Source organism: Stigmatopora nigra, chromosome 12 (assembly GCF_051989575.1).
Source record: "Stigmatopora nigra isolate UIUO_SnigA chromosome 12, RoL_Snig_1.1, whole genome shotgun sequence".
NCBI lineage: Eukaryota > Metazoa > Chordata > Actinopteri > Syngnathiformes > Syngnathidae > Stigmatopora > Stigmatopora nigra.
In genome coordinates, this window is record NC_135519.1 from 8,418,843 (window position 1) to 8,434,511 (window position 15,669).

At 39.8% G+C, this 15,669-nt stretch overlaps 1 protein-coding gene and 1 long non-coding RNA gene across 3 annotated transcripts; one reads left to right on the forward strand and one right to left on the reverse strand.

Moving 5' to 3' along the window:
- Nucleotides 1–6: 6 nt before the first annotated feature.
- Nucleotides 7–9,196, reverse strand: LOC144205175 (uncharacterized). Of its 2 annotated transcripts, XR_013328023.1 has the most exons (6): nt 9,084–9,196; nt 6,009–6,153; nt 2,343–2,444; nt 613–708; nt 352–529; nt 7–49 (listed from the first exon to the last, which is right to left on the reverse strand). It is a non-coding gene; the product is annotated as an uncharacterized LOC144205175 (long non-coding RNA). The 2 variants fall into 2 exon arrangements; XR_013328024.1 differs by lacking the exons at nt 7–49; nt 352–529; nt 613–708; nt 2,343–2,444 and adding an exon at nt 5,565–5,926.
- On the forward strand, nt 2,657–6,953 carry emx2 (empty spiracles homeobox 2). Its single transcript, XM_077729352.1, has 3 exons — nt 2,657–3,543; nt 4,432–4,616; nt 5,806–6,953. The coding sequence occupies exons 1-3, from the start codon at nt 3,150–3,152 to the stop codon at nt 5,971–5,973; spliced, it is 747 nt and encodes a 248-aa protein (XP_077585478.1). The 5' UTR covers nt 2,657–3,149; the 3' UTR covers nt 5,974–6,953.
- Nucleotides 9,197–15,669: the final 6,473 nt, after the last annotated feature.

Sequence of the window (15,669 nt, forward strand, 5' to 3'; positions counted from 1 at the left end):
GTATTTTTTTACAAAGCCTCCGGCGTGCTTATCCGTTTCCAAAACATTACTGTAAAATGAGGTAAATTTTGTTAGCCTATCTTAACAGTTGTTGCATCAATCATATTTTGACTTGTATCCACTAGAGGGCACTAAAGCTCCACGAAGTTTAGCAGAATTTGACACCCCAATAGAAGGCTGTACCAAAGAAAAATAATCCCACCTTCAACTACTAATATAATTACAAATCAAAGGCAAAGCAAAGTGAATGTTTACTCAATTAACTTGATTTTTGTATGCATTAATGATATGTTTGTGTTAAATATGGAGACACGGAGTGAAAATCCATTGGTGGTGTAGAGGATCACTCACCTGGCTGTGATGTGGGAGGCTGGAGTTCGAATCCCGGTCAGGAAACATTTTCCCTTAGTTGTTTCTAGATATTTGTGGTCAAGACCTTCAAATGATGACTAAGGAAAGTGTATTCACTTGGTTGGCGCAGAGGTTAGTTCACTGGACTCCCGCCTGGGAGACCTGGGTTCGATCCCCACTGTCGGCACACATTTTCACTTAGTTGTTTCTGTGTACTGCTTGTCAAGACACTCAAATGATTACTAAGGAAAGTGTAGTCACTTGGTTGGCGCAGAGGTTAGTTCACAGGACTTCCGTCTGGGAGACCTGAGTTCGATTCCCGCTGTCGTCCTTTGGCTGATCAGGACACCATGTAGACTGGAAAATGGAACAAGAAGAAAAAAAAAAAGAAAAACTTTTTAATTTTTATTAAACACTTAGTCATACTTTTCAGCAAAAGGTTATATTCCGAACTGCCTTCGGCAGTTCGGAAGACACTTGATGGACCTGTATGTGCGAAAGGCGTTCTCGGGTCGGCCTTCGGCCGACCCTCGACCGCTTGCTAGGTCAGTGAACCGCCGACACCGGGAAGCGAACTCACGTTCTCTCCGTGCAAAGGCGAGTGTGCAACCCACTACACCAACTCGTGCCCCACTTATACATAGGTGTTGAAACGTTTTATCCAAGGAAATGGGGTGAAACACTTAGTCATTTTTCTTCACAAAATGTTTCATCCACCACTGAATACTTATACACTTAAACATTTAGACATTAATACTTATTCTTTTAACTGAATAATATTTGGAAAATCTTTGCCTGCACCGGGATTTGAACCCAGGACCACAGGGGTGGTAGCCTGATGACTTATCCACTGGGCCACCACCCGGTGAGAGAAACTGGTAGTACTTATACTTTTACCTCTTTCATTTACCTGAAACACTTAGTAATTTTTTTGACTAAATGTTTCATCCACCACTGAATACTTATACACTTAAACATTTGGGCATTAATACTTATTCTTTTAACTGAATGATATTTGGAAAATCTTTGCCTGCACCGGGATTTGAACCCAGGACCACAGGGGTGGTAGACTGATGACTTATCCACTGGGCCACCACCCGGTGAGAGAAAGTGGTAGTACTTATACTTTTACCTCTTTCATTCACCTGAATAATATTGGGAAAATCTTTGCCTGCACTTGGATTTGAACCCAGGACCAAAGAGTTTGTAAACTGATGACTTATCCACTGGGCCACCAAGCCATGAAAGAAAGTGGTAGTACTTATACTTTTACCTCTTTCATTCGCCTGAATAATATTGGGAAAATCTTTGCCTGCACTTGGATTTGAACCCAGGACCACAGGGGTGGTAGACTGATGACTTATCCACTGGGCCACCAACCAGTGAGTGAAAGTGGTAGTACTTATACTTTTACCTCTTTCATTTACCTGAAACACTTAGTCATTTTTTTTGACTAAATGTTTCATCCACCACTGAATACTTATTGAGTTAGACACTTAGGCATTAGAATTTGTTATTTTACCTGAACAATTGTGGGAAAATCTTTGCCTGCACGGGGATTTGAACCAACAACCATAGATATGGGAGACTGATGACTTAACCACTGGGCCACCACCTAGTGGGAGTAAGCAGTAGTACTTGTACTTTCATCTCATTCATTTACCTGAATAATATTGGGAAAATCTTTGCAAGCACTTGGGATTGAACCCAGGACCAAAGAAGTGGGAAACTGATGATTTATCCACTGGGCCACCATTCTTCAAGATTAAGCAGTAGTATTTGTTGTTTTGTCTCTTTTCAAGTTCATAATCACAATTAACTTCAAAAAAAGATATAATTTTTGTATATCAATTTAAAATAATTTAGCATTATTAAAAAAGTTCAATTGCGTGTTGAACAAATGATGCCTTAACAAACAATAAATACAAATCAGCCAATACAAATCTATAGGAATGTATCAATTTTATCTATGATTTCAAAATATTTCTCACCTTTTTGCCGCCACACAGCCTAATGTGATATACACACACAATTCCCCCACTGAATGAACTCCTCGACTTCCATTGCCGTCTCTGGATGTCCAATCCATTTCGCTAATGAGAGAAGAAACAAACAGTCAAAATAGATCATCAACACACAAAATTAGACTTGTAGGAGCGTCAACGGGAGGAGTCATGCTCTCTTACAAGCCTGATGGGGAGCGCGGACGTGTCAGAGGCCTTTGCTGAGTTTGTCTAAGGTGCGCGCGCAGGCGCAGACGAAACGGGAGGCAGGGAGGGAGGGATGGGGGGCGTCTGCCGTGGAGTTGGACGAATGGTCGCGCTCGAGTCCGCCTCTCTTGCGAGCCAGGCCGCCGCGACGTTCACGCACTTTAAAGCGCCTCGCTGCTCGTCGCGCAGCTCCAGGCGGCCGAGGGTGCGAAAGAACGAACGAACGGGTGAACGGACAAACGAAAGAACGAACGAACGAACGAACTAACGAACGGACGTCATACTCCACGTTTAGCTGCGACGGCAGCGGCCAATCAGCATGCTATTAAAGGCTCCGGAGGAAGCCGTCGACGGTCACGGGAGCGCCGCGCCAATTAGCCTCATCAACTAACAACACCGTCCGCACCGAGGAGAACGATCACATCCATGGATTAGTCTGGGAGCGAAAGGACACTTAAACAAAACAACAACAAAAACCGAAAACTCGACGCTGCGACCCCCCCTTCCAAATCCCCCTTTTTCGCAACTTCTGGAGTATTTTCCGCGCTTAACTCGCACTTAAAACTGGGGAACCCGGAGCACTGCGCCATGTTTCAACCCGCACCCAAGAGGTGTTTCACCATCGAATCGTTGGTGGCCAAGGATAATCCGGTGGTCCCGGCGTCGCGTGCCGACGAGCCCATCCGGCCGGCGGCCCTGAGCTACGCCAACACGGGCCAGATGAACCCCTTCCTCAACGGCTTCCACTCGGGCGGCAGAGGGGTCTACTCTAACCCGGACTTGATGTTCGCCGAGTCGGTCTCGCATCAGCCCGGTTCGGCGGTGCCGGTGCATCCGGTAGCCGGGCCGCACGCGCTGGCCGCTCACCCACTCTCGTCCCCCCATAGCCCGCACCCTCTTTTTGGCAGCCAGCAAAGGGACCCATCCACCTTCTACCCTTGGTTATTACACAGATATAGATACTTGGGACACAGATTTCAAGGTATGTTCGGATTACTTGGAAAACTTTTTTTAACCCCCGTTTTTTTTCGAAAGCAATAATCCTTCATTTAAAAAAAAAAAAGCAAACACACACACTATTCATGATAATAATTAAGAGGAAAAAAATCGGTTCATGTCAATAGTTGATTTTGTCATTTAAAAATACGCCGTATTTTTAAAAAGTGATGCTATTTTGCGCAAGTGAGCACAATGAAATAACACGTTTTTTATTTTGATTACATGACGTTCGCCGTTTTTTCTTTTAAGATTACATTTTGAAACGATATTATTCTTCCCGGAACAATTATTTTCCATTTTCTACTTTTTTTAAAAAAACAAATGTCATGTTTAATGTTGTTAAAAACAATTTGGAATTGACTATTTTTCAGCATTACTTCAATTGGCTTCCCATACTTTCTTTTATATGTATTTATAATGTTACAAAAATGTAGAATTTACTTTATCTTTCATTATTTCTTCAATTGACATGTTTTCACTTTTCATGTGTATCTATAACGTCGAAAACAATGTAGAATTTATTTATTTTTAGAATGTCTTCATTTAGCTTGTCTTATTTTTTCATATTTATCTATAATGTTGTTAAAATAATGCAGAATCGATTTTATATTTTAGAACGTCTTCAATTGGCTTGCCTTATATTTTTCACGTGGATATATCATGTTAAAAACAATGTAGAATTAACTATTTCTCGGAATTTCTTCAATTGCCTTGTCTCATTTCTTAAAAACGAATTAAAGTGTGGCCTTGTTGTTTAATTCCATTTAATTTAACATTTAAAAATAATCTATTGTGACATTCTACAACGATAGATCTTTGTTAATTTGAATTTGTATTAATTATTTTGTGTGTTGATTTTGCTGGGCTGCAGGTAACGAAACGAGTCCGGAGAGCTTCCTTTTGCACAACGCGCTGGCCCGAAAACCCAAACGAATTCGCACGGCATTCTCGCCGTCGCAGCTTCTTCGGCTCGAGCACGCCTTCGAGAAAAATCATTACGTGGTGGGTGCAGAAAGGAAACAGCTCGCGCACAGCCTCAGCCTCACGGAAACTCAGGTAAGACCCTCACTTTCGATTCATTTCTAGGCAAAAGTACGCCATCCATTTAAAAAAAAAAATCATTTTATCATGTAATCCCTTTTAAATTTACTTAAACAATATTTGCACCCACGGTGGAGAAATAATGTTTTCTAATATGCACTATGTTCTTATTATTAATAGCTAACACCCTTTTTTTTGGTTCCCTCATTTTGGGGGGTCTTGAATGGGATGACTTTATTCCCAGTGCCTTTGAAAATGGAGGGCAAATGAAGGAGTTAACCATTTGATGGGCGCGGGCGACCTAAGCGGCTCGCGCTGCCGTGTTTGACACATTGTTCGAATCCTTTGAAGGGAGAAATGAAGCGGCACGTCGTTCAATTAGCGCACTGAGAGGGGCTTCTTGACAAAAAAAGGGGGTAGGGGGGTTGTTCGCAAAGCGGGCTCGGACAATTGATCGAATGAATGTTGCTAATTCTCCACCTGCACTGATCAGATGAGTGGCTTTAGCTCAAAGCACTATTTCAAATGGGGATAACTGGACGGACGGACCATTTATAGGTCGTTGAATTCATTCATTCGCTGCCATTAACGGCGCCTAGACACTTTCAATCAAAGCATTTGAACCAGGATAGCCTGAAAAGTGTTATTTGTTTGTCTATTTATTTTTACTCCTTTTATTTGGAGTCATTTTTTTCAATGGGGTGCTCCTTCTTTATCGTCAGTTGCTGCTTTTAATATAAAGATTCCAATTTTACTAACTACTATAGCACATGTTATGCAAATACTATATTTTTTAAAATTATGGTAATCACATGATTTTTTTGGCAGGGGTGTTTTAAGTGTCATTGTTTTCTCGTTGGTTGCCATTGACGACGAGCGACGAGAGGTGTCCAAATCATTTTGATTGGGAGGGGCAAAGGAAGGACTTCAAAAAGAGAGAAAACAAACGTGTTATTGGGGGCATGGGAAGAGGGTATTTCCCTGTTCCTTCATTAAAATGGTCCTTATTTTGTTTAATTTATAATCAAAATAACATCAAAATTGTTTGTTAATGATTGGATTGATCCCATTTTTAATACTAAATAAATATTGTCACTTGCCTTTCAGGGGTAAGTTGATCATTGTGTCATTACCTAGTGATAGTAATGTGATCCTATTGCCCAAATTTCAAGGCCCTCATTCAATTTCCCCTCTAAATTTGCAGGTAAAAGTGTGGTTTCAGAACCGAAGGACAAAGTTCAAGAGACAAAAGCTAGAAGAGGAAGGTTCCGAGTCCCAGCAGAAGAAGAAGGGCTCGCATCACATAAACCGCTGGAGGCTGGCCACTAAGCAATCCAGCCCGGAGGAGATTGATGTCACTTCGGACGATTAAAAACAAAAACAAAACAAAAACAGTCTCAAACCTACTATGAGCGGAGGAGGACGTCCAATGGCGGATACTGTCGGCTCGGGAAGAAAGCCCAATGTGACAATTCCCATCCGGGATGGGCGGCTGAGGGCGACGGAAGGCCGGTCACGTTGATGCTGCTGCTACTGCTGCTGCTGCTGTGGCCTGCAACACAACAAGCAGGAACATGGTACTGACACATTGGGTCTCACCATCACACCACCTAAAAACATTTCCCCCCCATACACAACCCCTTACCCACTCCAATTCACATTGGACGTTTGCACTTGTATTTCTTTCACTCAAGATACCAAAACTGCTTTAAAAAAAAAAATTGAATTGCATGCTAGTTGTTTTAATTTGACACAATCAAGAGGAAGCCTAAACATTTTTTTTTATTTAACTCTATTTTCTGACACAGAGGTGTTGTACTTTTTTTCTTCTTCTTCCCAGACAGTGTGCAGTTAATTCCTAAATCTCGTGTAAAAGTGATTGTGAAAACATTTGAAGTAGCAGTGCTTTATCGTGTTTTTTTATTATATTTTAAAAGAAAAAAAACGTTTTTTTTTTAGACAGAAGAAAATAAGAGAATTTAAGGAAAGGAATTCATCCTTGAACCTCTAAAGCTTTACCGGTGTGTGGTTGTGCTTGGCCCTTGCACGCACGCGCGCGCACATGCACGCGCACACGCACGCACGCCTTCTGTCATGCAGGACGTCAGCCTCCACTCAAAGATGCCACAAAGGACTAAAAATGAATTATAGACGAAAAAAAAAAAAACCCTCCAAGCACTGAGCGTATTCCATGTACAGAAAAAACCCGTTATTGTTACTGTTAAACCCTCTTTTACACAATGTAAATAGTTTTTGTGTATGTGTTAAATTTGCTACAATTTTAACACAAAGTATACTTCCAAGAAGTATGTCATTGTCAATATTTTGTCAATAAAGTTTTATCAATATGTCGCTCGCTGCAAAAGCACGCAGGCTTTTTTGGAGGGGGAAAAAAACATTTTTTTTATTGTTTTATACATTGAAAAAAATGAAACAACAGGAAAAAAATCGCCATGTGTGTGTGTGTGTCGTTCCAAAGAGTCTCAACGAGCTTTTGTGAAAGTGCAAATCAGTTCGGGCAATTATCATGCGAGTAATATGAGGGGGGGTCTGAAGGGGAAGCATTGCCCAGTGGTCCACTTTAATCTCTTAATCCGGATCCAAGGGGGCTTGCTTGGACATAATTTAGCCCAATCTGACGAGCCCTCACGACGCGATAAGCAAACCAAAATGGGATCTTTGTTTCAAATCTTACGCCACAACCTTACATTATTTGTTCATAAACGACCCCCAAATGAAGTCACTTGTACGTGTGTGTGTGTCTGTATGAGAAAGTGTGTGTGTGTGTGTTAGGGTGTGTGTGTTCTTAATCGGTCCATTTGATTCCAACAGCAATAAAAATCTTTGCAGAATAGCAGTGAGGGGGAAAAAAAACCTAAAAGCTTTATTACAAACCCAGCTTTGAAATAGGGGGGATTAGAGGACTGAAAGGGTCCCACAATAGTTAGAAGAAAAGGTTTCATGCTAATGAGGTTAATGCCCTTTGTATCTCCGGACTCCACAACTTCATTACTCCTATCTCGGGCAACACGGAGCGGCTCACAGCCGCACAATCCACTCGAGCTTTTCCCCACCCTCCCTCGCCTAGAAAGACGGATTTGATAGCGCTCCTGTTCAAACTAGATAATTATATCTTTTCAACTTGGAATTAAGATAAAGAAAGTGCAATGGAGGCGGCGAGCCTTGATCCGCCGTGCACAAACAACATTTTGGCGCAGCCTCTGTGGACACCACCGAGTCTCATTAGAGCCTGCGTGCCACCATTTGATAAATTTAATGCATATCTTTTAACCTGACAATCCTTTCCCATTCAACCTCATTTTTTGGGGGGGGGGCTTTGTTCAAAACGCGAGTTACTGACGATAAAACGTTGAGCAGGTTAGAATATAACCTTCCTATTATTAGGCAATTGGATTTCTGCACGAAATTTGATTTTTTTGCTTTCCAAAATAATGTGTAATCTCATTTTAATGATTTAAAAACGAACCGAAAAATTAAATATTATTTTTACAATATCATTTTTTTGGTATTATTTTCATTCTAATTGGCTCTGAGTGGACGTCTCGTGCCGTCAATGGTTGTAAAAGATAATCATTATATGCCACCTGAAATTGATTTGCATTGTAATCCAAAAATTGTGAACTATAACTGGTTTATCATAACAGTGGTTGGACGAGAAAAATAAACTGTTAAAATTCACGCCACAATAATTCAAAAATATTTAGTTTTGGTGTAAATAGCAACTATTAAGGACATCACTACAATATTGCTGTGTATTTTCTTAGTTATATAAATTCATAAAGTGTGACTGAGTTTATTAAAACTCTTCATTCATATATTTTTGAATCCGATTTTAAAAAATATATATATATATATATATATGTTTTAGTGTCAAGGAAGTAATTAAATCTCATTTAAATTATGGCCAAAACATGCAAAATCAGCCTTGGAGAATACCAGGCGCATTTTATTGCTCAATTCCAATTGGACTGTGCACAATTTTCATTATGAAACATTTAGCGTCCAATATGAAATAATTATCCTGTGGTGAAAAGAGTATAGGGGCTCCTATCACGTGACCCCTACTGACCCAGAACCTCTAATCTGCAATTAGCAGCTCTAATGACGTCCGCTGACGGCACTAATGCATTTGAATGCAGACTAAACCACCGGACAGCTTCAATATCGCTTCTTATATTCAACAACAAGAATATTTGGAATATTTTGGAGCCCGATTTTCTAAATTCTAATGCCCGATTCTAATTCTTTTTGGACGATTCCTGCGATGTCCGTAGCGCCTCGCAAGGCCGCGTCACAACAAACTTGAGCCGCTTCCCAAATTGCTACTGAAATCGATCCATGAAACGAGAGAACCAAGCCCACACAATTGAGCCCGACATCGACATAATACGCAGCGATAAATATACAAGACAAACGAGCAATTACAATCAATGTCCAAATATCGTAATGAATTAAACATACCAGCGTCGGATTCAGTTCCTTTCCCGGCATTATTTGATTAATGAATCGGACGTGACGTTGAGATGAGGCTTTTACGAACGTAGAATTTTACAGCTTTGTCGGGTGCAGTCAACATGCAGCATAATTAGGATTAAAAGTTGCTTTTATTGGATGGATTCAATGCCAATTTGCAGAAGGACATGCAATATTTAGGATATAAAATTATTTTATTACTGGTATTTTTTTAAATGATTGCTGACTCCCAACTTTAAGGTCTTTGAACGCAGCACTTGTCACTAAAAATGATTGAAGTGGAGGATGAGTATTTTACATTATAATCTACAAACATAATCTTTCTAAGTAAATTTACTTGTCCTGGGATTCCATAAAAACGTTGGGAAAATAATAGTCATATTTTTTTCTTTTGTCCCACAAGACAAACAATCAAACTGAGAAGTAAAAAAAAACTCAAAGGATTTTTTTGTGTGTGTCATTTTGTCTCTTGCGTAAAACTGTGTTTAATAGACATAATATTTGAAACAATTATTTGTGAACATGTCCCACGACATGCCGACAAGCCTTTGTACAATGAACAGGAAAGCAGTGAATCATGCTGCACTTGACATACAAAGAATCGAAGATTTATGACCTTTCTTCTAATGTTCATTATTTTTGACAGTTAACCTTGAATGAATGTTTTACTCCACCTTATGCACCCATTTTATTTAAAAAAAATACGTTTCTCCTCAGCGAGCTTAATCTGAGAGCAAACTAACATTACTATGTATTTGCAATAAACTGATGCTACAAGTACTGTAATCACCAAATAAATATTCTGATATCTTAACCATTGAACGGTAATATGAACTAATCCAACCTTTCATAGTTTATGAATTAATTTGAATGAATATGCAGCAGAACATGCAAAAAAGGGAGACATTTCAAACCCAATTGACCTCTAATTTTGAAATAACCCTTAAATCCAAATGCCGAAAAACTGGTACTTGACCTTACTACCCATGATGCACTTGAGCCACGCAAGTCTTTGTGACATAAGACCTATTTATTCGTCTCCTTTTCAGACAACACAACATTTCCTGCTGCAGCCCCTCAAATTCCATGAGGTTTATTTTCTTTAATGAGCAGTGCATGTGTAATGTGATGCTGTTTCATTTGCATATAAGTGCCGTGTTTTCCATCCGTCCGCCAGCTCTGAAGGGAGCAATTGTGGACCCCCCCATCCTCTGAAATTACAAACATTTTATAAGTCTTATGTGCAAGCGGCTACATTCCCCTTAGTGCCCTAATGTGTAACACATGGCGGACTGTACACCTGATAAAATACCTCAGGGGCCCTGCAGTTTGGAAAATCCTCAATTCGCTCCCTAAATAAAACAAACAATGGCTTCACTAAATATATCACATGTGCCTGCTGAACTATTCTGCATCTTTTGACCTGCGAGTCCCCTTTCTCATCATCACCGCTGATATATGAGAGTCATCTGCCTGGCAAAGATGCTTGATTAATGCTGAGAAGGAAAGATTTTGACCACGAGAACTCGCTAAGTCTAATAAATGGCACTCTTTTCCCTGTTGTTTTCTTTTATGGTGGTGCATTTGTGACAGGAGAAGTGAGTTGAGATGACGTTTGCAGTGTGCGACAGGTGTACACCTGCTACAAACCAAGTGTCTCCCCCTTTTGGTAAGAACGTGGGGGAAAAGTTGCCCCCCTAAAGAAAACATCACTATAATATATCAAGTTTCTGTTTGCAGAGTCTGGGTGCAAATAAGTGTCTGGAAAGTGAAGTAACACAAAAAATACAGCGGAGGACGATGGATGGGTCGCAATTTGGTTTTGTATTTGGAATCGGATATAGAAAAATATGTATTTTTCAATTTGTTGTTAAGGTATTTAGTATTTTTAAAAGTACTGTTATTATAATGCTCAAAGGACATTGATTTAACTTTGACTGCCACGTCTAATCCATTTTGACTGGGGGGGGGGGTGTTCCGTTCATCACTGAAATGGACTGAAATGTGAGAATTCTGAGCCTGTCATTCAAAACGAAATGAATGGGATGTCTATGGAAGTCAACGAAGCCTTGAACAAATCTAAACAGAACATATATATTACAAACAATAAATGGATGGAATAAAAGTCAAACATGAAAAAAATTCAACTTCATATGTGCTTGTCGCACTGTGTGTGAGAATCCCAATGTGCCAAATTGTGTCTGCAAGCCCAATCAAGACATATGCAGAAAGTCACAACTCTGAAATGTGAAGCCAACTTCTATGCCAACTCTCATTAGAACCTTTCCAAGTGTTATTTGTGGTATCCTTGTGAAATGGGGCCAACTACTTGATCAGGACTGTCATAATAGCACCCCTCCAAATACAACAAACCCTTAAAGTTAGTTTTAACATGACTAATATTCCCAAACAATATTTTCCGTGAGGCTTTCTGTATGCGGCTCTTAACTATGTGCTCATTGCACTCCATGTGTGGCTTGAGGTGGGTGTGTCTATTCGCACTGGACACTCCTCCTTAAGTGGAAAAACGTTCTCCGGTATGTATGACAACATAGTCTGTTGGGTTGTTTGGAAGAGTTTCGTGTCCTGATGTTGTGGAAGCCAACATTCTGACTCGGGGGTTCAGCGGAAATACCAAATTAAAGATGAACGTGAATTTGGAGACTAAGTGCTTTGACTGTTTCAAGTGGAAGTTGTTCCATCGTATATATTGGTAGTTTGAGTCATTGTCTATGTATCCAATATGATTTGACATTGCTTTCAATTGGTTACAAATAAGGTAACTTCTGGTGATGAAATGTGGTCTAAATCCATGTTCAGAGACAATTTTTATTCCCAATTCATCATCTTGGCAGTCGAGCGTGCTGATGACTGAGCTACTGAAGACTGGATGGAAGGAGTCCCATTTAAAAAAAAAAGGCTATGGGGTTTCCTTTATAGTTTTTACTGTGTCTACGTGTAAAACTACCTAATGGTGTAGTGTGCCCTACGACAGATTGGCGACTGGCCTATGGTGTCGTCCCCACATTCGTGTGGAGTCAGCTGGGATAAAGCTACAGCACCCTGTGACCCTGATGTGGACAAGTGGTGATGTGAATGAATATATAAACATATACACATGTATATGTCTATATTAGCTGGCCCTTCTTTGTAATTCTTTGCTTCCATATTGCTGTCCTTTTGCGGGGACTCCAGAGGCTAGTTAAAAGGTGTGTGATTTGTACCACAAATCTAATTAGATCTGAGGCTGGGGTCAAAACAAGAAGAAAAAAAAAAGAAAAGCGGAGGGATAAAGGTGCTAAAGCAGCTAACTCACACCCTTGCTGCACCTTGGCCTGAGTCGTTCCCGGCTCTCTCCTTTGCAGGAGAAAAACAAAGTCCTGCGGGCTAATGAAGTTTGTAATTAAGGAGATTCAGTCGGGGTGAATGAGTAATTAGGACGAGGTTTCTCTAGGGTGGAAGTGGTGGCCAGGCTCAGTGGAGCACAGAGTGTGTATGTATGTCCTCAGTTCTCATCTCTTTTTAATTCATATCCACAACATATTTAATGGGATGGCGTTGTCATCTCAAAATCTGCTGATGTGAAAAGTTGCACTATAATATAAGACTAGTGTGTATGAACGTACGCAATGCTTTGCTGCCAGAGCTACCGCGCTATGGATCTCTGATGTGTTGTGAAATCAGATATAATTGGAGGAAAATGGCTGAGGGACATGACTTCGCTCTGTTCACAGAGAAGACATGTCCGCCCTAATTATCACATTTACTTCAGATTGGTTGACTATGCAGCAGATAAAGAAAGTTCACCTGGCCTCAATTAACTATATTTATCTGAGATTATCCCTTCGTGAGATTTCTGCTCTGCCGAAAAGATTAGCGTCAGTAAGAGTTGCATTTGTGAGATGAATACATTTTCCACACAAAGTGACATCTTTGAAGGAGGAGAAATTAAATCAATGAAATGGTAATTAGGAATGTATGGACTGTGGGCATTCCAGGTAGGATGGATTCAAAAAATAGCAATCATACTTTTATATATCTATTATAAACTAATGTGACATTTTGCAGAACAAATGACTAATTCAAATAAAAACACATTATATATGCCTAAACAAGTGTTCAAGCTCCATCGCTTATGCTAATACATGAATAATAAAGATACCTTGATAAAAACTGTGAGTTGTGGAGAAATATATATATACCTTAAATGGGGGTCTTTACATAATGTCAGTCAGTCACCCGTACATTTTTGCCTAGGTTACTTGACTCCTAAAATAACCATTTGTCCCTCTTCCTCATTGTGATGTGATAGCAATGCAAAAATCGTTAAGAAGTATCTGACTTACAAATTTTCCAGATTTCTAATAACAGAGAAATTAACGCTCCCCAAAAAAGTGACACCACTTAGAAGTGCAGGCATTTTGTGATATCAGTATTACACACAGAGTTGCAGTTCTGCTCTTGATCTCAAGTTAACCTTTCCACTCTTGAAAAGACACAGTTTAGACTTTAGACCGAGTAGTGTCCTGCTGCGAGGCACAACACCTGGGCTCTGAACTCATGACCTCACGTGAGTCTTCTCACACTCCCTTCCCCTCTACACCACTGCCTGCCTCCTGGTCAGCTTGAGGATCAGCCTGGACAGACAAGACCAACACTCTTCATTTCCTGTTTCTCTTGCACCCGAACCCTTTCCAGCACAGACAAAAAGATGCTTCCTGGTTTTCAGGTAACACGCTGATTACAGTAATCCCTCGATTATTGCGGTTAATGTAGACCAGACATGGTCTAAACACACCCAAAAAACAAAAAAGCGCAAAGTAGGCTCGTACTAATATGTACTAGTATTAAAATAAAGAAATATATGTATATATGTTTTTATATACTTCAGTGCTGAGTCCTAGTAGCAAGCGAGGGACAGGGAGTGGCTTCCGCTTTAATAAACAAATGTAAAACAAATTAATTAACAAAATTAATTTCCCCTAGAAGAAAAACATGATGTAGTGAAGCCGCAATATTCGAGGGATTACTGTACAGTGAAGGTACGAGGCTAAGTCTAAATGTATGTTATTCATAAAAATATAAAATATAAAAAAAAAATACATTAACAAAAATAATATATAAGATTATACTTGAGACCAGGAGTCCACATAGGAGTATTACATTTTCATATAGGGCACACTTGTATACAAAATATTCATATTTAGGCCTACATGACGCAAAATGTGAAGTCGATATGTTTGAGGTGAAGTTGTGTTTTTTTTCTCCCTATGAAAAATAGTCACTTGATTTATAAAGAACTATTAAATGTTATTCAATAATATTTTTCAATTGATGACTCTGGCAAATAGTCATGAAGATCATTGTGTTTCAAAATCTAGAATATTAGTGATTCATTTGACACTGAACTGGATTGGACACCCACTACTGATAAAAGATTGACTAAAACCAATCTTTTTTTCTTTTCTTTTGATTGAAATCAGAGTAGAAATTCCAAGACAGATGTAGTGGACATTACAGATTAAGCCAAACAGGTGTTTGTCAGCTCCAGGCAGACCTACATGTAAGAGGCCTTTTCATGTTGTCTACTTCCTCACACATTAGTCTTAGCCATTGACTTTTAGTGGAAGTGTTGCCCAGGCCATCCCTCATCATCCACTGTGACCTCATCCCCCACCGCCACAGGCAAGGTTAGAGAAGGAAGGCTGAAAACCCACTTTTTGGAATCCAAAATATGAGCGCCTTGGAAAGCAACGTGAACCTCAGTGGCCTACGAATAGCAATTATGGTTTAATGTGGTAATAAATTGTCAGTTGCAGCGCTATGAAACTGTGATGGATTATAATGAGCTGTTCTCAATGCTTTTTCATTTTCTCACGAAACTAATTGAGATAACTAAAAAAATCAGACAGCGCTTGTATTATCCTGCTGTCGACGACAATTATACCACTCCAACACTTTTAAAAAAATTACACATAAATCACGTTGTATCAATAGTTACATTGTATAGTCGTTATTTTTGGGTATGTAGTCTTAAGCACTTGCCAAACACAATATGTCATCTATGTACTTAGAAGGAAATGGCGCAGGATAACAGGACTTACAGTTTTCAGAGAAGTATCAGTTCCTTGTCCTTAGCAGCTAAACATTGTTCGGTGACTGGTCCAGCTAGAGAAAAAAAACAGAAGAACAAGGGGAGCTGTCATAGCGTGCTGAATGAAAACATAAGTTGTATCCAAACGGTGGCATGGATGCACAATGTAAAAAAGGATGTCACTCAGATCACATTGCATGGAAAAACAATAAGCTACTTCCCAAACTGTTGTATTGTAACATTTCAATGCACAAATTCTGGCTTTCATTGTCTTTAATTGGGTTACATCAATTATCTATCAAGTGCCTTCCCCAATGAAAGAAAGTACACCGCCAATTTCTCATTTCCCTCCACTGAGATTACTTAGAGCACATCCCAGTGGTCATCACACACCTTTGAGAGAATCACTTCAATCAGCAGCCATTTTTTTATCTTTAAGGTGACTACCTTGATTCACAGTAGAGGTTTAACCTCATTAAG